We start from the raw sequence: 22,695 nt of genomic DNA, 5'->3' as shown, positions 1-22,695 counted from the left end.
TTCTGTGTTAATAGCTCAGACCCGAGAGCCTGCTTCGGATTCTGTGTCTCCCTCTCTTTCTCGGCCCCACCCGTGCTTGTGCTCTGTCTCTCTCTCTCTCAAAAATAAATAAACGTTAAAAAAAAAAAATGAAAGAAGAAAACCTGTATAGTGAAAGCAAAATTTTAAAATTTTAAAAAGCAACAAAACCAGAAAACAACCCAAGTATGATGGTATGACGAATAACTAGTAGGTCTCGCATAATAGCAGGTGGTCCGAAAGCTGCCAGTTAAGGGGAAACAGCTCTTAGATTGGATCACGGCACATAAACCTCCAATTTTTATGCTAGACATAAAAGCATACACATACCCGAGAATTGAGGTCACAGGGCAAACCCCCGGCCTGAAAATGGGAGAGACGGGCAGATCCCCAGAATCCCACGTCGGCTTGGAGCCAGCATCAGGCAGGAATCCTTCAGGGGCAATTGGTCAGTTGCTGCTGACGGGGGTTTTGGACCATTTTGGGAGATTAAAACTCCTGCGGGCCAAACCTTGGAGGAATCCCTACACGTTCCTGCGTTTTTCTGCCAGGAACCCCACCAGGCTCTCAGAGTAAAGATCAAAGAAAAAATCCCCTCCTGCTTTTGTCAGGGGGAAGGGAAACCGGCTGGTCTGAAACATGCCCCCAGGGCTCCGTTCTCCCTCACGATGGATGGCCTGCCTTCAAGAAAAACTTTTTGCCAGAGTCTAACCAATGTGGGTTTTCCCTGATACTAACCGACCTGTGGGAGAAAAATACCCAACACCAGAGGGGCCCCCTCTCAACCAGCCCCCCTCTAACCTTCCTGTCTCGCCTAAGGGGTCAAAGAAACAATATGGCCTCTGGTGAAGCCCACCGCCCAAGTAGCACAGGCTCCCCAAAAGATTGAGACTCAGTCTTGGGACTGTACATTTCCCCTTCCCCCACATCTTAACGTCACACAAAAGAAGCTCCTTTGACATAACAGGGGTTTGCAGTTGGTTGAGCATCTGACTCTTGATTTTTGCTCAGGTCACGATCTCATGGTTCGTGGGATTGAGCCCCGTGACCTCCTGCTGTTAGCATTGAGCCTGCTTGGAATTCTCTCTTCTCCCACTCTCTCTCCCCCTCCTGTTCTCTCTCTCTCTCTCTCTCTGTCCCTCCAAATGAATAAATAAACATTCAAAAAAAAAAAAATAACAGGGTTACAGCGTAAAAGAACCACAAGGCTAAACCCAATTTAAAAAAGAGTCTCTAGGCATATCCTAGACATAGGAGAGAAATTTTAGCCTTTGGCACCTACAGCCCACAGCAAATACCAAACACAGCTCACTCCTAGTCAGGTGAACATAAACACTCACGCTAAAGTTCTATTTACCTCTGTTCCTTTTTTTCAAAAAAAATTATTCACTTATTTTTTCATTTCCATGCAAGTTAGCATATAGTGGCAATAATGATTTCAGGAGTAGATTCCAATGATTCATCCCCTATGTATATGTCCAGTGCTCATCCCAACAAGTGTCTACGTTAATGCCCATCACCCATAACCCTTCAGCAACCCTCAGTTTGTTCCCTGTATTTAACAGGCTCTTATGTTTTGTCCCCCTCCTTGTTTTCGTATTATTTTTCCTTCCCTTCCCTTATGTTCATCTGTTTTGCACCTTAAATTCCACATATGAGAGAAGTCATATGATTTTTGTCTTTCTCTGAGTGACTAATTTCACTTAGCATAATAACCTCCAGTTCCATCCACGTAGTTGCAAATGGCAAGATTTCATTCTTTTTGATTGCCGAGTAATATGCCATTATATCTATATACCACATCTTCTTTATCCATTCATCCATCGATGGACATTTGGGCTCTTTCCATACTTTGGCTATTGTCGATAGTGCTGCTATAAACACGGCGGTGCATGTGTCCCTTCAAAACAGCTCACCTGGGGGCACCTGGGTGGCTCAGTCGGTTGAGTGTCCGACTTTGGCTCAGGTCATGATGTCACGGTTGGTGGGTTCAAGCCCTGCATCAGGCTCTGTGCTGACAGCTCAGAGCCTGGAGCCTGCTTCAGATTCTTTCTCCCTCTCTCTCTGCCCTTCCATGGCTTGCATTCTCTATCTCTCTCTCTCAAAAATAGATAAACATTAAAAAAATTTAAAAACCAGCACACCTGTATCCCTTGGATAAATACCTAGTAGTGCAATTGCTGGGTCATAGGGTCGTTCTGTTTTTAGTTTTTTGAGGACCCTCCGTACTGTTTTCCAGAGTGGCTGCACCAGCTTGCATTCCCACCAGCAGTGCAAAAGAGATCCTCTTTCTCCGCATCCTTGCCAACATCTGTTGTTGCCTGAGTTGTTAATGTTAGCCACTCTGACAGGTGTCAGGTGGTATCTCATTGTGGTTTTGATTTCTATTTCCCTGATGATGAGTGATACTGCGCATTTTTTCATGTGTCAGTTGGCCATCCGGATGTCTTCTTGGGAGAAGCGTGTATTCATGTCTTTTCCTGATTGCTTCACTGGATTATTTGGTTTTTGGGTGTTGAGTTTGGTAAGTTCTTTACATTTTGGAAACTAACCCTTTATCTGATATGCCATTTGCAAATATCTTCTCCCATTCTGTCGGTTGCCTTTTAGTTTTGCGGATTGTTTCCTTCGCTGTACAGAAGCTTTTTATTTTGACGAGGTCCCAGTAGTTCATTTTTTTGCTTTTGTTTCCCTTTCCTCCGGAGATGTGTTGAGGAAGAAGTTGCTGTGGCCAAGATCAAAGAGGTTTTTGCCTATTTTCTCCTTGAGGATTCTGATGGCTTCCTGTCTCACATTTAGGTCTTTCATCCATTTTGAGTTTATTTTTGTGTCTGGTGTAAGAAAGTGGTCCAGGTTCATTGTTCTGCATGTCGCTGTCCAGTTTTCCCAGCACCATTTGCTGAAGAGACTGTCTTTATTCCATTGGATACTCCTTCCTGCTTTGTCAAAGATTAGTTGGCCATACATTTCTGGGTCCGTTTCTGGGTTCTCTATTCTGTTCCATTGATCTGAGTGTCTGCTTTTGTGCCACTAGCATGCTGTCTTCATGATTACAACTTTGTAATGCAGCTTGAAGTCTGGGATTGTGATGCCTCCAGCTTTGGTTTTCTTTTTCAAGATTGCTTTGGCTATTTGGGGTCTTTTCTGATTCATACAAACTTCAGGATTGTTTGTTCTAGCTCTGTGAAGAATGCTGGTGTTATTTTTTTTTTTAATTTTTTTTTTCAACGTTTATTTATTTTTGGGACAGAGAGAGACAGAGCATGAACGGGGGAGGGGCAGAGAGAGAGGGAGACACAGAATCGGAAACAGGCTCCAGGCTCTGAGCCATCAGCCCAGAGCCTGACGCGGGGCTCGAACTCACGGACCGCGAGATCGTGACCTGGCTGAAGTCGGACGCTTAACCGACTGCGCCACCCAGGCGCCCCGAATGCTGGTGTTATTTTGATAGGGCTTGCACTGAACATGTAGATTGCTTTGGGTAGTATTGACATTTTAACAATATTTGTTCTTCCAATCCAGGTGCATGGAATATTTTTCCATTTTTTGTGTGTGTCTTCTTCAATTTCTTTCATGAGCTTTCTATAGTTTTCAGTGTATAGATTTTTCACCTCTTTGGTTCAATTTATTCCTAGGTATTTTATGCTTTTTGGTGCAATTGTAAATTGTAACTATGACATGACTTTCTAACCTTAGATTTTTATTTACTTATTAAAAGGCCTCCTTTAGATCTATTCCTTGATTTCTCTTTATGTTGCTTCATTATTGGTGTATAGAAATGCAACCGATATCTGTGCATTGATTTTTATAGTCTGCCACTTTGCTGAATTCATGGATCAGTTCTAGCAATTTTTTGGTGTAATCTTTAGGTTTTCCATATAGACTATCATGTCATCTGTAAAGAGTGAAAGGTTGACTTCCTGATTGCCAGTTTGGATGCCTTTTATGCCATTGTGTTGTCTGATTGCGGAAGCTAGGACTTCAAAACTATGTTGAATAACAGTGGCAAGAGTGGACAGCCCTGTTGTGTTCCTGACCTCAGGGGGAAAGCTCTCAGTTTTTCCCCATTGAGGATGATATTAGCGGTGGGCCTTTCACATACAGCTTTTAAGATCTTGAGAGGTATGATCCTTCTATCCCTACTTTCTGAGGGTTTTTCTCAAGAAAGGATGCTGTATTTTGTCAAGTGCTTTCTCTGCACCTATTGAGAGACTCATTTGGTTCTTGTCCTTTCTTTTATTGATGTGATGTATTACATTGATTATTTTGTGGATATCAAACCAGCCCTGCATCCTGGGTATAAATCCTCTTGATCATGATGAATAATTCTTTTAATGTATTGTTGGCTCTGGTTGGCTAGTATCTTATTGAGGACTTTTGCATCCAGGTTCATCAGGGTACCTCTGTTCCTTTTAACTGGCATACTATGCCTAGCTTTCAGAAACAAGTAACAAGCACACTAAAGGTAAACAGCACAGTTTGAAGAGACGAGGCAAGCATCAGAACTTGACTCAAGCATAGCAGAGATTTTGCAATTAGCAGACCAGGAATTTGAAACAACTATGATTAATATGCTCAAGGTTCCAATTGAAAAAGTGGACAAAATACAAGTACAGATGAGCAATGTCAGCAGAGAGATGAAAACCCTAAGAAAGAAGCAAAGGAAATTAATTACTGTAACAGAAATGAGAAACACCTTTGATGGGTTCATCAGTAGACCAGATACAAGAAAGGAAAGAGTTGGGGAGCTGGAGGATATGTCAATAGAAATTCCCAAACTGAAAGAGGAAGAGAAGGGGAAAAAAGACTGAAGGAAGGGAAAAAACGCAACAGAATATCCAAGAACTGTGGGACAAGTAAAAAGGTAGAATGTGTAATAGGAGTACCAGAAGAAGGGAAAGAGAAAGGAACAGAAATATTTGAAGCAGTGTTGCTGGAAGTTTTCCAAAATTATTGACAGGCCCCAAACCACAGATCCAGGGAGCTTAATGAAACCAAGTAAGATAAATACTAAAATATCTACACCTAAGTATGTCAAACTACAGAGGATCAAAGACAAGGAGAAAAATCGTATGGGAAACCAGAGGCAAATAAAACAAAGTAAAAAAAAAACAAAAGCACCTTACCTACAAAGCAACAAGGCGAAGAATTATATTGGGCTTTTTTTCAGAAACCAGGCAAACAAAAAGAAAATGGGGTGAAACATTTTAAGTATTGAAAGTAACGTGTTGTCCTGTGTTATATTCCCATCAGTGTATGAGAGTTGATCCACCATCATGCTGCACTAACACTCGTATGCTCAGTCCTTCCAATCTAGGACATCCTAACAGGTGTGCAGTGGTATCTAAGTTTCTAATCTGCATTTTCCTAATAACTACTGATGTCGCACCTCTTTCTGTGTATGTATTTGCTATATGTATATCTTGTTTGATGAAGTGTCTATTTAAGTCAGTTGTCCATTTTTTTTTTTAATTTTTTTTAACGTTTATTTATTTTTGAGACAGAGAGAGACAGAGCATGAATGGGGGAGGGACAGAGAGCGAGGGAGACACAGAATCGGAAGCAGGCTCCAGGCTCTGAGCCATCAGCCCAGAGCCTGACGCGGGGCTCGAACTCACAGACTGCGAGATCGTGACCTGAGCTGAAGTCAGACGCTTAACTGACTGAACCACCCAGGCGCCCCAAGTTGTCCATTTTTTAACTGGGTTGTTTTCTTTTTAAAAGAAATATTTATTTAAGAGGCGCCTGGGTGGCTCAGTCGATTGAGCTCCTGACTTCGGCTCGGGTCACGATCTCACAGTTCATGGGTTTGAGCCCCGCATCAGGCTCTGTGCTGACAGCTCAGAGCCTGGAGCCTGCTTCCAATTCTGTGTCTCCGTCTCTGCTTCTCTCCTGCTCACGCTCTGATTCTCTCCCTCTCTCTCTCAAAAATAATATTAAAAGAAATTTTTTTGGGGGCGCCTGGGTGGCGCAGTCGGTTAAGCGTCTGACTTCAGCCAGGTCACCATCTCGCGGTCCGTGAGTTCGAGCCCCGCGTCGGGCTCTGGGCTGATGGCTCAGAGCCTGGAGCCTGTTTCCGATTCTGTGTCTCCCTCTCTATCTGCCCCTCCCCCGTTCATGCTCTGTCTCTCTCTGTCCCCAAAAAAATAAATAAACGTTGAAAAAAAAATTTAAAAAAAAAAATTTTTTTTTGAATGTTTATTTTCGAGAGAGACAGTGAGAGAGCGTACACGTGGGGGAGGAGCACAAAGACAAGGGAGCAGAGGATCTGAAGCGGGCTCTGTGCTGCCAGCAGCAGAGACCCTGATGCGCAGCTTGAATTCATGAACCATGAGCCTGAGCTGAAGTTGGATGCTTAACTGACTGAGCCACCCAGGTGCCCCTGGGTTGTTTTCTTATTATTGACTTTCAGATTTCTTTATATATTCTGTATCCAAGTCCTTCATCAAGTACATGATTTGCAAATATTTTCTCCCAGTTTGTGGCTTGTCTTTTTTCTTCTCTTAACTGTGTTTATCAAAGAGCAGAAATTCTTAATTTTATTGAAGTCCAATTTACCAGTTTTTAATTTTAGGATCATATTTTTTGTGTCCTATCTCAGATCCTGTCTGCCCAACCCAAAGTCACAGAAATTTTCTTGTATTTTTCTTCTAGAAATTTGATAATTTTAGATTTTTCAATACAAATACTGTGAGATACCCCTTTGGGGTTAATTTTTGCATATGATGTGAAGTCTGGATTGAAATCACTTTTAAATGTGGATATCCAATTGCTCTAGCACATTTATTCAAAATACGGTCTTTGTCTACTGAATTTGTACCATTGGCCCAAATCAAGGGACCATATCTAATTCTGGACTCTCCATTCCCTTCCACTTGTCTGTCTTTCATTATATAAACTGCCCTGATAAATGTAGCTTTACAGTAATTCTTGAAGTTCAGTAACATAATTTCTTCAGTTTTGTTTTTCTTTTTCAAAATTATTTTGATTATTTTAGATCCTTTCCATATGCATATGAATTTTAGAATCAGCTTACACATTGCTACACAAAACTATTGGCTTTTGATTGGGATTGCATTGGGTCTCTAGATCAATTTGGGGAGAATTGGCATTTTAGCAATATTGAATCTTTTACTCAAGAAACATAGTTAGCTCTCCATTTATTAAAATTTTCTTCAACTTGTCTCAGTAATGTTTTTACTGTATTCAATATACACATCTTGTAGCTCTTTTACTATATTTATCTGTAAGTATTTCATTTTTGATGCTGTAGTATATTTAAAATTTTTTGTAATTTCCAGCTGTTTATTACTAGCATATAGAGATACGATTGATTTTTGGATAATGAGCTTACATCCCACAACCTTGCTAAACTCACTTATTAGTTCTAGTAGTTTTGTTTTTACATTGGATAGTCTATGTAGATGATAATGCCATCTACCCACCCCCAATAAAAGAGAGTTTTCCCACTTCTTTTTTTTAAGAATAGTTTTTGGGGGGGCGCCTGGGTGGCGCAGTCGGTTAAGCGTCCGACTTCAGCCAGGTCACGATCTCGCGGTCCATGAGTTCGAGCCCCGCGTCAGGCTCTGGGCTGATGGCTCAGAGCCTGGAGCCTGTTTCCGATTCTGTGTCTCCCTCTCTCTCTGCCCCTCCCCCGTTCATGCTCTGTCTCTCTTTCCCCAAAAATAAATAAAAAACTTTGAAAAAAAAAAAAAAAGAATAGTTTTTGGGGCACCTGGGTGGCTCAGTCGGTTGAGCGTTCGACTTCAGCTCAGGTCATGATCTCGCAGTTGATGAGTTCCAGCCCCGCATCAGGCTCTGTGCTGACAGCTCAGAGCCTGGAGCCTGCTTCCGATTCTGGGTCTCCCTCTCTCTGTGCCCCTCCCCCACTCATGCTCTGTCTGTCTCAAAAATAAAGATAAACATTAAAAACAAAAAAACAATTTTTTTGGGGGGGGGGGCAGAGGGAGAGACAGAGAGAGAAGGAGAATCTCAAACAGGCACCATGCTCAGCATGAAGCCCAACACGGCATGAAGCCCACGACACTGGGATCGTGACCTAAGCCAAAATCAACTGAGCCACCCAGGTGACCCTTACCATTTCTTTTTTAATCTGCATGCCTTTGCTTTCTTTTTCTTGCCTGATTACACTGGATAAAACCTCCACTACAATGCTGGATAGAAATGCTGAGAGTAGACATCATTGCCTTTTTCCTTGTCGTAGAGGAAACGCATTCCATCGTTCATCATTAAATATGATGTTAATTAGGGATTTTTCATAGAAATCCTTTATCAGTTGAGGAAATTCCTTCCACCTCAAGATTTCTGAGAGTTTTTAATCAGTGATGGATACTAGATTTTGTCACATGTTTTTTTCTGCATCTCTCTTTTTTTAATGTTTATTTTTGAGAGAGAGAGAGAGAGAGAGAGAAAGAGAGAGAGAGACCAAGCACGAGTGGGGGAGGGGCAGAGAGAGAGGGAGACACAGAATGCAAAGCAGGCTCCAGGCTCCTAGCGGTCAGCACAGAGCCTGACATGGGGCTCAAACTCACAGACCGCGAGATCATGACCTAAGCTGAAGTTGGAGGCTTAACCGACGGAGCCACCCAGGCACCTCTATTTTTTTAATGTTTAATTTTTTAATTAAATTAATTTTAATTAATTTTTTAATATTTTTAATGTTTATTTCTGAGACAGAGAGAGACAGAGCATGAGCAGGGGAGGGGCAGAGGGAGAGGGAGACACAGAATCCAAAGCAGGCTCCAGGCTCCGAGCTGTCAGCACAGAGCCCGACGCAGGGCTCGAACCCACAGACCTTGAGACCATGACCTGAGCCGAAGTCGGACACTCAGCCGACTGAGCCAGCCAGTGTCCCTTCTGCATCTCTTGAAGTGATTATATAGTTTGTCTTTTTTAGTCTGCTAATGTGGCAAATTACATTTTTGAATATTAAGCCAACCTTGCATTTCTGAGGTAAGTCCCACTTGCTTGTGATACATCATCCTTTTTCTATATTGTTGGGTTCAATTGGCTAAAATTCTGTTAAAAATTTTTGTATATGCATTCATGAGAGATATTGGTCTATGGTTTTCTTCTTCTTTTTTTTTTTTTTCTGGTTTTGGTATCAGGGTGGAGTATATTGGTGAGTATTCTCTCCTTTTCATATTCTGAGAGAGTTTGTAAAAAATTGGTATTATTTCTTTAAGGATTTGGTGCAGTTCCCCAGTGAAGCCTTCTGGCCTGGAGTGTTCTTTGTGAGAAGATTTCTAACTGCACATTTCAATTTCTTTAATAAATACAGAGCTACTCAAGTTATCTGTTTCTTCTCAAGTGAGCCCCATTATTTTGGGTGCATAAAGAAAAACCCCATTGTTTTCCTTACACTACACACGATACTCTGAGTGCATCGTACCCAGTGTGTGGTAGGTTTTTCCCAACATCAAGCAAGTATCTGCCACACCAGCTGGGTGGTCCATAATTCAACTCGATTCTGACCCTACTTGAAGATGGCCTCAGACTCCACAGGTTAAGGGCTTAGTCTCACAAGACTCTCTCTGCCCACACTTCAGATGCAATCACAAGTCCCAGATTGTTCCTGTGCTTCTGACTGACTGGCCATAAATCCGAGTTCCCGTGACCTCCTCCTTGGGTTTCGTTATTTGCTAGAACGGCTCACAGAACTCAGAGCAACACATTTACTAGTTGGTTATAAAAGAATATGATAAGGAATACACACATCTACGTAGATACACTCACACATAAGTGTACTCATATGTGTATATATACCTATATGTAAAACACAGGCGTAAACATATATTAATCGTACACATGCAATTTGCTTATTTTTGACATGAAAACACACACTGGAGGAGTAAATCAGAAACTAAGAAAAATTAATGGAAATGAGAACAGGGGATGAGGAGAACAAAGTGGAGGATATAGGGAAGATTTCTTTGGGTATAATTTTATTTTGTGCACGTAACGGTGATTTTTGAACTGCATAAACGTATTGCATATTCAAAAATGAAATACAATCCAAAGAAAAACAAAAGAAATTCTAGAATTGAAAACAGGCTGAAATAGGTCCACTTGGACATCAAATGTGTAATATAATTACACATCTCCTCGTGCACATGTGCATATACTTCAGTTGGATATTGTTTTGGGGGGTCGCACAGCTACCCTCAACTTCAGTGATATTCTAGGGGGACTGGTAAGACTCAGTAACAGCTAATACTTACAGATGAGGTTTATTACAACGAAAGATACAGAACAAAAGCTTCTGTGTTGTCTGGTAGTGGGGAACTGTCTCAGTGTATGTTGAAGTATCTTTATTTCATCTTCATTGTTGAAAGATGTTTGTTCCAAGGTTGTGTTTCAACCCATCCAGATACCAGTCCATTGTCTTCTGGCTTCCATTGTTTCTCATGAGAGTCAGCTAACAACTGAATTGCTAATCCTGTGAAAGTAACAGCCTTCTTTTCCCTCTCCTATTATCTGTATGATTTTTCCTTGTCTTTGGTTTTCAGCACTTATACCCTGCTGTGTCTGTTGTTATTGCTGTATTCTCTTTGGTGTTCATTGTGCTTCTTTTTTTAAAATTTTTTTTTAACGTTTATTTATTTTTGAGACAGAGAGAGACAGAGCATGAGCAGGGAAGGGGCAGAGAGAGAGGGAGACACAGAATCTGAAACAGGCTCCAGGCTCTGAGCCATCAGTACAGAGCCCGGAGTGGGCTTGAACTCACAGACTGCGAGATCGTGACCTGAGCCGAAGTTGGACGCTCAACCGACTGAGCCACCCAGGCGCCCCTCGTTGTGCTTCTTAAATATGTGTGAATTGAAGGCTTTCATACATCTAACAAATTCTCTGACGTTGCATCTTCTTCTCCATTAACCTTCTGTTCCAATGAGACTCCTAACGGAACATATGTCAGATCTTACTATTTATTATATTCTCTATAGCCTTCAGTCTATTTTGTATTTTCCATCCTTGTATCTCTCTGGTTTTCCTTGTAGACAGAGCTCTTTTCCTCCGAACTGTCGTTCAGTTCACCGGTTCTTCTGTGCCTAATCTGCTGTTAAACCCCTCTGTTCACTACCGATTGTTAAGCGATTTTAGCTTTAGAGCTTCATTTTACTCTTCTTCTAACCTTCATGTCAGTTTTTGTAGTTTCCAGTTCAAAAATTTTCATTTATCGTCTATATTACATCTATATCATATTATCTATATCTATATTATATCTATATTATCTATAATATCTATATTGTTTCATTTATTATCTTCTTTATCGTAAAGTCTGTTGGGCAATCTATTTGGAACCCTCACACATCGTCACTATTCTCTATTATTTTCTCCTGTCTCATCGACACTTGTTTACGTTGGCATCTCTCCTTATGTGCCAGGTGACATTTGATAGTGTGACAGACCATGCGTTTGAGAAGTTGTGCTGATTTTTTCTTAATTAAGGCCTTAGATGATATATTCTTCTGGGGATTTTTGTTTGCTTATACCAAGGACTTGGAACCATTAGCAGAATAGAACAATCTGAATAAATGCTAAGGATTGAGATTTGGCGGGGGCGGGGGTCATCCAGTTGACTTAAAATTTGGAGGCAGCTATTCAAGTTCGGATCTATTTCTGGTTCATTCATTCTTGTTTTTAAGATTCATCTGTTTTTGATCCCAACCCAAAGAGATTGGAGGATTTGATGTGGCCTTCCGTTTGGGGGGCCCAGCTTCCAACTTCTGTCCCCCTAGCCTCACATGGTTGTCGAAAGCGCTACTCTTCTTTTTTGACACTTTTTCTGGAATTAGCAAATGCTCCTGAGGCAAAGTAGATTTACATGCTGAGCTCACCTGCTTGAAACTTCGTGTTCTCCCACATCCTGGCTTTGGAACTCTTCACTTCCTTGTTAGGTCTCCAGTACAGTCAAGTAGAGAGACTCTTCAAGTCCCGTTTTTAAATTTTTCTCTCTGAGACGTTAGGTTCAGGTGACCCCACTTTCCATGATCACAAATGGAAGTTTCTTTTTCTTTTTCAAGATACTATAGAATATTCTCAAAAATTATCAAAAAGCTATGCCTCCAAAAAGGACTTAGCCTGAAAAGCCCCCAGGAGAGTTTTGGTAAACATGTCAAGAGCAACATATTATAGTGCCATATTCACTGCTCCCAAGCATGGGAAAAGGAGGGAAACTTCCAGCTTCTTTTTGTGACTGTATCGCTGATTATAAAACTTGACAGAGGGTACATGCACACACACACACACACACACACACACACACAATTCCAGGATCTTCGGTAATAGATACCATCTCCCGGAAAGTCAGTCTTCTTACTGGTTTTAGGGCACAATTCGTTTGAAGTTGACATTTCCTATTCTCCAATTTAAAAGTGAAAATTAAGTGACGTGATATAAGGCATTTCTTTGAGGAGGTAAGCTGGGTTCTGTTTTGTGGTTGGATAAAAGGATCATCAAGAGTCAAGCAAAGCCTCCGTCAGTACGAGGACAGAGGGTGTGTACGTGGGTACCAGCCTTGAGTTAGGTCTATTTCCAATTGACCCACCTCTTAGGACTTCATAGCTGTAAGATGGAAAAATGAATGGTGGTGAGATAGTCGAGGATTCAGTGAAACAATATTTGTCAAGAGCACGCGCTACACAAATACTTGATTTTCCTCTTCCTGGCCATTTGTCTGGATTGTAAGACGAAAGACAGTTTCCAGGTTTTCTGAGGGACCGAGTCTGTGGAAACTTGGAGGTGGGTATGTGCGGAGCGAGTATGGGGGTGGCTTTCAAGGGCGCTGGGCCAAGGCCGGTGCGGACCTGTGACGGGATGGTAAGCACCAATGGCAGTGTCTCTGTCGAGAGAAGATTTTATGGAACGGGGAGGGCTACTCGTTGCTTAATAAGAAAGGGACTCTGACTGACCCTTATTTATATTTCAGGCTTATAGGAGAAAAGACTGGAAATGTTGGAAGAGGAATAAATATTGCCATTGTCAACTGTGAGTTATTAAATGTTTTCTTTCAAACTTCTCTAAAAGCTCCCATGATTGGGTTTTCAAAGATACCTTGGGTTTTTTATGATTTTTGCACACGATCTAGTCTAGGCTTATATCTGAATGTGTTTTTAAATTATTGGGTTATTTTTATAATGCCTCACTGTCCAGATTATTTGTGGTTTCTACAAAAAAAATGGGGTGGGGGGCTCCTAGATGGGTCAGTCAGAGGAGTGTGCAACTCTTGACCTCAGGGTTGTGAGTTCGAGCTCCATGTTGGGTGTAGAGTTTGCTAAAAATAAATAAACTTTTTTAAAAAGTCAAATATAAATAGGCTTTTAAAAGCCCCCCCAAAATAAAAAGGGCCCACAGAAGGCAGGGTTAAAACCAGCTAAGCATGCTATGGGGGCACAGACCGGTCTGGCATTGCTCTTGGATTCCTACGAGCCCTGCAGAGGGTGGCACCAGCAGCCAGTCCCCACCTCTGTGAGAAAATGCCACTTGGGCCTCAGGGGAAGCCAAGCCTGGCATCCTCGTAGACCTGGGAAAGACATCCTGTCACGATTGCCACTGGGGGGCCCTTGACCGTGAGAACTGTTGCAGGCTTGGGGAATGGGTTTTTCAACGTTTATTTATTTTGGGGACAGAGAGAGACAGAGCATGAACGGGGGAGGGGCAGAGAGAGAGGGAGACACAGAATCGGAAACAGGCTCCAGGCTCTGAGCCATCAGACCAGAGCCCGACGCGGGGCTCGAACTCACGGACCGCGAGCTCGTGACCTGGCTGAAGTTGGACGGTTAACCGACTGTGCCACCCAGGCGCCCCGGGGAATGGGTTTTGTGTGTGTCCTGTGCCTGACAGCAAGCTGAGCACGCGGTCCCCTGATCGTGGGGCTGTGGGAACCAGAGAAAATGTGCCCGCTCTGGGAATCCGGCTGGGAAATTAAAATATGAAGCGGAGAGGGCTGAGGTGGGCACCCCAGTGTTTCTGTGGGAGAGGTGGGTGTGGCAGGAAAGGGTAGGGCCCACCACCTAACTGAAAGCAGACAGGAGGAAAGTTCTAGAACAGCTGTTCAGCCATGACCTGACCTGCCCACAGCAGCCACGCTTCCTGGAAAGACGAATGTGTCGTTTTGAGCACCGTGGTGCCACAAATGCATCCCGGGGTCCAGTGAACTTTCTTTTAAAAACTATTTCTTTTTATTTTTAGATATGACTGGGAAAGTGATGGCAACACAGTATTTTGATATGTTTGAAGGAGGTAAGAAAACTCTTCCTATGAAAATTAAAATGAATTCTAAACATTAAGATTAAAAAGAAAACACAGATAAAAATGTCAAACATTCTTATTTTGTCTACTGAAAACGTTCCAGAAGCTCATGTGAATATTCTAGAACACTCTTACACAAGCCCTCCTCGTCTCTAACTGGATTCATCTGGTGAAGTTTGAAGGTGTTGTCTAGAAAATGTCTTCTCTGATCACGCTTGTCCTGGATCTTTTCTTCTGTTCCTTCATCGGATAATGGGAAAGAGAAAACATTTTTTTAAAATCAGATATGTGTAAAATAATGTGATAAGCCTCCATCCCTGAACAGCATCATTATCCCTATCCTGTTCGTGATGTCCCGCTGGGCTAGGCACACGCATCCCTGGGATGCACTGGACTTGACCGCAGTGGTCAGTCAGGATATAGCAGCCCCTTATATTTTTATTGAACAGTGAGGCTTATTAAAAACAAGTCTTTATAAGGACAACAGAGAAATTAAGAGATGGCTGGATGCGCCTGTTGGGCACTACGCATTTTTACTCTGTAAGTAACAGAAGCGTCACTATAAATGACAAGCCCCCGTGGTAAAACCATGGGGGCTTGAGATTAGCCCTTCCTGTTCTTCCCGCAAGACCTACCGGGCTCGGTCTGGTCAGCACGTCTGATTTCTCACCCCCATTCTGCATATGAGTGTCCTGGGGCCACTCTGCTGTCAGATGGTTCCTCTCGGGTCAGGGCTTCATTAGTCAATTGCAGAGAATAGGCCACATGCGCTGCGGTCTCAAGGTCGAGTCATAGAATCTTAAGGAGCCGCCCGTGCCCCTCACCTCTGCTGGTTGCTCCGTGGAGCCCAGCAGCCGCTCACTCGTGGACCAGGAGTACCATTTACATGGTCGTGGGAGGAGCTCCAGGAACTGGAAGATTCCGGGCAAACACAGCAGCTAAGAGCAGAGGAGGCTCAGCGTCCGGGGCCAGTGGACCGGGAAGACCCTAAAACTGATTGATTTGCCTTGACCCAACAGATAACTCCGGACAGATGATAAACTTTATTCAGAGCGCACCGTCAGAGTCGTTGCTTTTCATGGTGACCCACGATGATGGAGCCAGCAGGTAAGCGTGCACAGATTTGTCACAGCGGCAGGGGGGAAGCCAGCTGGCAGAGAGCGCCAGGCTACCAACAGGGCCCCTCAAGAGCATCCTGTAGGAAAGAACACAAATCCAAAGGGCAGGATGCTTTCTCAAGGAGAAAGAATGGGAGCCTCTGACAAAACAGCCTGTGTTCCTAAAAAACCCATGAGTAGCCAGGGGCAAGTCAGTACTAGAAGCTAAAGAATCTTTCCAGGTAGCAAGACGGAGCCACTGCTGACCACAACTAGCGCAGGAAAGCTAACACTTGGCCCAAAAGAGCTTAAACCCAGGGCTGGACTCCCAGAAATAGGAAAGGGAGTTGAGAAAATTCTCTGTAGGAGCACCAATAGAATGAAAAAGACACGCCCACACGCGCACAGTACTTTCCGTAGGGAGAGGTCCAATCGGCTCCGCGTTTCTCGCAATTCTGGGTAAACGCGTGCACCTTCGCTGCCAGACCTCCAAGGACCTCCAAGTGCTTCTGTGCGCTGCGTTTCCAAGGTGGATCCCGAACCCAGCATTCCCAGCTTTATGTGACCCCAGCCCTTATTTTTAATAGAGGATCTTACCAGACTGAAGTTATCTGGCGCACACTTGGAAAAATTCCGACTTCGCTCCCTCGGGGGAAACGCGGAGCTCCTTGTTTTGTTTCTGTTTTTTTCCTTTCCTCGCTGCCCGCCCTTCCTCTGCTTACTCGAAATCGCACGCTTTTACGATGGTTGGCCTTGTTTTCCGTTTTTTGTTTTCTTTTTTGATACTGACCTTTGTGAAAATGAAAGGGACCATTCTGACCTTTGCTGTCATCTTTCAGCAACTTCTGTCTGCTTATTTTGTGGTCAGGAAACAGGAGGGACAGCAGAGCCCAATGGTTATGTTGGCTGGGTGCGAGGACGTGACTGCACCCCAAGACACAGGGCTTTTGAGAATCGAGAGTTGAAACTGTGCGTCCCACACTGGTCTTAAGGAGTCCCTGATGTTGTCACATGTTTAGAAATCCGATATCCTCCCGCTGTTTACGCCAGGAGGAGGTAGATTGCTTTAGAAGCCCCTTTCCCAGGACAAAGAGGGGTGACCCTCTGGTGTCTCCACATGCGACCTCCACACGCCCTCCCTTCTCCCCCCAGGTTGAAGGAGGACGCCAAGAAGGTCATAGAAGGACTTGGAAGTAAACACATCAGGAACATACAGTTCAGGTCGAGCTGGGTGTTTCTCACAGCCAAAGGCCTTCAACTTCCCGAAGAAATTCAGAGAGAAAGTGTAAGTGTTTTTCAAAGGTCCTTTCCCACAAACGGTCCGTAGAGCGAGCTCTGCGATTTGAAAGGCCGTGGGTTGGTTACGGCCGCCTACCTCCGAGACATTCCTGCGCCAGGCCGGCCGTGTGGGCTCGTGGCCTGGGACTCTGCATTCCCAAGTCCGGGAAGAATCACGGGGAGGTGTTCGAGATGCCCTTCTAGGTGAAAGAGCCCATCGCGCAGTGTGGGTAACCCTTTTCACGTTACACCGTGAAAAGGCGCTCAAGTTCACACTGCCCAAGCCTGTTTAAAAGCCGAGGATGCTTGAGACTCCGCAGTCCGGGACAAGCCTCTCTGTCCTTCCCCTTGGCCGTGAGGCCCATAGCCGTGCCGGTTTGGGGACTCACCCAGCCTGTGCACGTGATGCGCTTAAAGCAGCCAGACACACGCTGGATGAATGCGGCCTTCATTGGTGTTGTTGCCAGAGGTCCACGCGTCATCGAGTCCCCCCCACCGTGTCCTCTTTGTGGAGGGAGAGCAAAGACCGAGAGAATAAGGTTTTCTGACGCAGGAAGTCGGTTGCCTGTGAAACTCCCAACGGAGCATCGGCACCTGTCCTGGGGGTCACAAGCGGGCACCCCTGGGAACCGTCACACAGCCCCTTGCAGAGTCGCCGCTCGCTGGGACACATGACAGCTTCTGGACAGGAGGGGTTAGCGGCATTGGAGTGAGGGCCCCAGCTGCTCCTGCGCAGGAGAGGCGCCTCCTTTCGAGGAGCCAGAGACTCGCAAGGAGGCAGTGGGCGTCTGGAGGCCGTCGTAAGAGGCTGCTTCCGACTTTAGGCCAGGTGCCCTCCTGGCACCCTCTGGTGTGGTGACGGGTCTGGGAAGGGAGACGCACAGAAACAGACAGCAGGGGGGGTCTCTCCTCGTTCGCAGGACCATCCTGGCTGGAGATGGGGGCTGGGAGAGGTGGGGCTTCAGTGTGGCCGCACAACCAGGTAACTCGCCACCAGCTCCCAAGGGAAGGCCCTCGGCTTCTCTGATGCCCTCCGCCGTAGCACTCTGGAGGCTGGGCAGCCGGGGTTATTTTAGCACGCCTCTAAAAAAGCACGTTTCCCCTTGTAACTCTCAGGTTCTTTTACCGACAGGAAGCCAGCCTCGCAGAACAGGTTAGGAGTGTTTACCCGGCGCCCTAGCGTAGACTTCTTGTTACTAATGGCTGGGTCCGGACACCCAGTGCCCAGCAGGGACCTCAGCGACCTGCCCTAATGAGAAGGGCGTTCCCTGGGCTCCGCGTGGTAGCGCTTGCCTGGGCCAGGGCCGCCTGGACCCACTCTACTCCGTGAGGTGAGCTGAGCCAGGGGCCAGGCGCAGCCACATAAGGGTCCGTGGGGATTGAGTGGGACCGGTGAGCAGAGAGCAACTTCCCGGAGCTTCCCCTGCCCCGCCGCGTCGCACTCGTCCACCCCCAACCTGCCGTCCCTAAGACACTGATGCCCAGGCCGTATGCAGGCCAGCCAGACTAGAGTCTCGGGGTGGGAGCTGGCTGGTGATTCTGATGCACAGGAAGGGTTGGACCCGTTGCCCTGATTTGCACGGCGGGTTGGAGGCCCTTGCCCCAGCTCTCTTACCCTGTGTCCTCCCCACCTGCCCGCCCCCCACCCCCTCCACCAGCTCCCTCAGCCTCTCTGGGTGCCTGGCTCCACCCCCACGCCACCTGCCCCAGGTCAGGGACTCCAGCCAGAGCCCAAGCCTGGCCGCCTAGGGGTGCACTGCCCTTAACCACCCCACCCTCTGGTGCCTGAGTGGGTCCTCAGCATCAGAAAAGCCAGGCGTGAGGCTTGAATGCCTTCTAGCTCAACGGTAACATCTCAACAAACAGGTTCCCTACTAATGTTCAGCTAAGACACTTAAAATAAAACCTCATTTGAATTGCAAAGTAGCAGTGGCCCTGGCTCTCCAGGCCTTCTCCTCGAGAAAAAGTTTCTGGAAGAGGAGGAATCAAGGAAAGAGTGCGTTTCCAAATGCGGTCCTGAGTTCAGAGAACCCATGTGTTTTGAAACGGTGGGGGGGCGGGGGCAGGGGGGTGGGAGGGGGGGCTCGAAGGGAATTTTGGGAAAACGCGTGTCTTCCCTGCATGGGAGGGTTGAAGATTTTTGCTGCAGTGGCTACAAGAGTATCCTGATGAGACCCGAACCCGTGAGCGGGTTTTGCGAGGGCTGTTAGAGCCGCGGCTTGGGGACACACAAGGGGGTTTGCTCAGATGCCAGCGAGGCCCGAGCTGGGGGCCTCGTCTCACCCAGAGCTCGAGTCGGGTACTGTCGGGGGATTCACATGTCTTCCTGATTTGGATATGCGGACTTGCTGCGTGGACTTCCCTGAGGGTGACGTCTGGCTGTGTGGGATGGGCCTCCGGAGCCCTGGGTGGCCCCCAGCCACTGTCGCATCCAGCCCCCTGCTGGTTCCAGGGCATAGCCCGCGGGTCATTCTCGCGTTTGGAAGCCTCCACCAGCCCTCTACACACCAAACTGAATCTTAAAACGTAAGACGCTTGCTTTCTTCCGAGCTACCCAGGGAGGGATCTGTCCGTCATCGTTCCGTATCCCTGTGGTATCTTAAGGGGAGACTCGCGGTGTCCGAGACCTTGACGTCCTGCAGGCAGAGGAGGAGGATGTCCTTGAATTCCTTGCAGCAGGAACCCACCTAGGCGGCACCAACCTTGACTTCCAGGCGGAACAGCACCTCCACAGAAGGAGGAGTGGTGGCGTCTACGTCATGAAACTGAGGAGAACCAGGAGAAGCTTCTGCCGGCAGCTCGTGCCATTGTGGCCATTGAAAACCCGGCTGATGTCAGCGTCCCTCTCACCCATGAATCCCTGGCCAGCGAGCTGGGCTGCAGCTGGCCGCTTCGCTCCTGGAACCCTCCGGAAGCAGATCCAGGCGGTTGCAGACCCCAGGGCTGACCACCAGCCTCCCAGGGAGTCATCTCATGTTAACCTGCTTCCCGTTGCTCTGTGCAGCCCCAAATCTCCTCTGCGCTGTGTGGACCGGTCACCATCCCATGCAACACCAAGGGAGCTCACTCGGGGGGACGCCGGCCTGGAAGGTTCTGCGCGTGGCTGGCTGTGGGAACTTGTGCCTGATTTCCGCTTCTACGGAGGCCTGAAGACATTGTAAGGGAAGAGCAGGCCGCTGTTGGAGAGGCTGTGACCAAAGAGGAATTTCAGGGTGAACGGGCTGCTCCGGCTCCTGAGGTCACGCTGGCCTGAGGCGGGCAGGTGCCCTCTCTGCCTGTTTGGCACTTTACCACTGGAGACTGAGCAGTCAGCCTGTCTCTGAGGGACTGGTCCACGGCTTCCCCTGCTCGGGCCACTGAATGGCTAGGAATGACCCCTGATTCTATACTTTATTTTTTTTTTTTTATTAAAAAATTTTTTTAATGTGTATTGATTTTTGAGAGACAGAGAGAGATAGAGCATGAGTAGGGGAGGGGCAGAGAGGGAGGGAGACACAGAATCCGAAGCAGGCCCCAGGCTCCGAGCTGTCAGCACAGAGCCCGACGCGGGGCTCGAACTCACAAGCTGTGAGATCATGACCTGAGCCGAAGTCGGACGCTTAACCGACGGAGCCACCTGGGTGCCCCTGATGCTACACTTTCAATGTGAGTTTTATCTTAGTAAATCTGTTCTATAAAAAAAGGAATGTAAAACCGGAATGAAACTCCTGGAAAGTTACGGAGACTACAGTTCCATAACGATGCGTGTGATCCCTCCTGTGCTTTAGATTAAGGCGTTCCGTTATCTGTGAAAGGATCAAAGACGTGAAAAACTAAAGCCCAGTCAGGATGAGCACACATTTGCTGAGCAAGGGACTGTACAGTTTCCCTGAAAAGCATACAGTCCTACTCCCAGAGAATTGGAAAGTAGGTGTTCGAGCTATGCGGCCCAATAAGGCAGCTCCTGGCCACATTTGCATTTGCATTTAAATTTATTTAAATTAAATAGAGTTTAGGGGTGCCTGGGTGGCTCAGCGTGTTAAGCATTGGACTCTTGATTTCTCGCGGTTCATGAGGTCGAGCCCCACACCAGGCTCTGCACTGATGGCCCAGAGCCTGCTTGGGATCCTCTCTCTCTCCTTGTGTCTCTCTGCCCCTCCCCCACTCGCACACACGTGTGCACACTCTCTCTTTCTCTCCCCAAATAAACATTTTTGAAAAAGTGAAAAAAAAAATGAGTTCCTTAGTCATAGTAGCCACATTTTCAGTACTCACTAACCCAAATGTGACTCTACGGGATAGCATAGACTCCTGGATAGATATCTACATCATTGAAGAAAGTTCTAGAGCTGCATTAACACCTAGTTCCAATATTATTAAACAAACTTTTTTTAATGTCTATTTATTTTTGAGAGAGGCAGGGAGCGCGAGCAGGGGAGGAACAGAGAGAAAGGGAGACACAGAATCCGAAGCAGGCTCAAACTCACAGACCGCGAGATCATGACCTGAGCCAAAGTTGGACGCTTAACCAACTGAGCCACCCAGGCGCCCCCCACCCCGGCTCCAATATTGTTATTTTTTCTCCATTATTATTAAGAAACATGTTGAGAAAAAAAAAAAAAATCAAGTACCCAGAGTAGTTTGGAGCGAATCCCATTTTAGGAAGTGATTCTGTTTTTATGACTTTGCTCATCGCTGACACATTAAATATTTGTTAATTAGATTGGTGGATACAGAAAATTCTTTTTCTTTTTTTACACAGATCAACCACTCTGACAGTGCAAGGAACAGATACTCTGGCTGGCCTGCAGAGGTACAGATAGAAGGCTGCATACCGAAAAAAACAAGCTAACGTTGCGCGACCTTAATAAATAGGTTATGTATAGACCAACACCGTGTGGAATGACCCGAGCATCTTAACCAACGGTCAATATGTGATGAGTATTTGGAGTCTGTCTTCAACCGAGCAGTATTTGCTAGCTGGATACAACCTTGGCACACGGTGTTTTTACGCCGGGATTTATCTAGTGAGGGCACTAATGAGCAGGAAGGCTGACATGGGTAGGAATTGTGAGGGGAGGGAGGGTCTGGCCTGGCAAGGAGCTTCTGGGGGAAGCGAGCTTCACGTAGACAGCCCTGCATAGACAAAACCTTTATTGTGTTAGCACCAGGCACACCCTCGTTTTGGACCTGGCTCTCCCAGGAGACTGCGCACAGAGGGCTTACCAGAGCTGCCTTGGTCCACTCCAGCTAAGCCCTTAAACTCTTCCTGGGGGTCCGTGAACTTACTCATTCGCCCCAGCAATCTGGCCGCACCTGCCTTCTGGCACCAGCATCATGGAAGTGAGGGAGACCCAGTCTCTCCCGTGAATGTAGGGGTGTCTCTCTGGGGGCGGGGATGGGAGGGAGGAGCCCGGGCAGGGTGAGCAGGGTCTGCTGTCAGGAGGACAACTGTCTACCCCCCACTTACCGGAGGACGTATCATGCGATATGGGGCTTGGGGGTAAGGAAGTCACGCGCAAAATTCACACGTTGAAATCCTAACCCCTGGTGCGTCCGAACGTGACCCTTTTTGGAAATCGGGTCATTGCAGATGCAGTGGGTCGGATGGAGTGGGGTGGGCCGTGAGCCAGCGTGACTGTGTCCCTGTGGAAAGGGGGAATGTGGACGCGGACGCGCACACAGGGAGAGTGCCCTGTAAGGATGGAGGCAGAGATCTGGGTGATGCCTCCACGAGCCAAGGAACCCCGAAGACACCAGCAAACCCTTAGAAGCCTGGGGCGAGGCCTGGAGCAGACACTCCCCGGGAGCCCGTGGAGGGCACGGGGCCAGGGCAACGCCTGGGACTTTTGGCCTCCGGACTGAGGGTCAGCGTCTGCTGTTTAAGTCACCCAGGCTGTATGCTGCCCAAGGGACATGGATACAGTTGCCTTGTGGTTCTAAACTCTCGTGCCCATAGACCTTTCTGTACTAAAGACGGGGAGGGAGCATATTTTATTCTGACTGGGATCACTACATTTGCATAGCACCGTGAACTTGATGAGGCCTCGGG

The 22,695-nt window shown here is 46.5% G+C and overlaps 1 protein-coding gene across 2 annotated transcripts in view; it reads left to right on the top strand.

Annotated features, from left to right (window-relative positions):
- Positions 1–21,534, top strand: part of FAM3B (FAM3 metabolism regulating signaling molecule B) — a 43,336-nt gene extending 21,802 nt beyond the window's left edge. For both annotated transcript variants that reach the window (XM_040483882.1, XM_040483881.1), the window contains 5 exons: positions 12,968–13,026; positions 14,230–14,280; positions 15,309–15,396; positions 16,539–16,671; positions 21,406–21,534. In XM_040483882.1, coding sequence (XP_040339816.1) covers positions 12,968–13,026; positions 14,230–14,280; positions 15,309–15,396; positions 16,539–16,671; positions 21,406–21,495 — 421 coding nt within the window. In that variant the 3' untranslated portion in view covers positions 21,496–21,534. The remainder of the gene's footprint in view (positions 1–12,967; positions 13,027–14,229; positions 14,281–15,308; positions 15,397–16,538; positions 16,672–21,405) is intronic.
- Positions 21,535–22,695: the final 1,161 nt, after the last annotated feature.

This window comes from Herpailurus yagouaroundi, unplaced genomic scaffold, assembly GCF_014898765.1.
Source record: "Herpailurus yagouaroundi ecotype Mexico unplaced genomic scaffold, PumYag 162, whole genome shotgun sequence".
Lineage (NCBI taxonomy): Eukaryota > Metazoa > Chordata > Mammalia > Carnivora > Felidae > Herpailurus > Herpailurus yagouaroundi.
The sequence above is the reverse complement of the archived record's forward strand: the minus strand, read 5'-3'. Positions and strand labels throughout refer to the sequence as shown.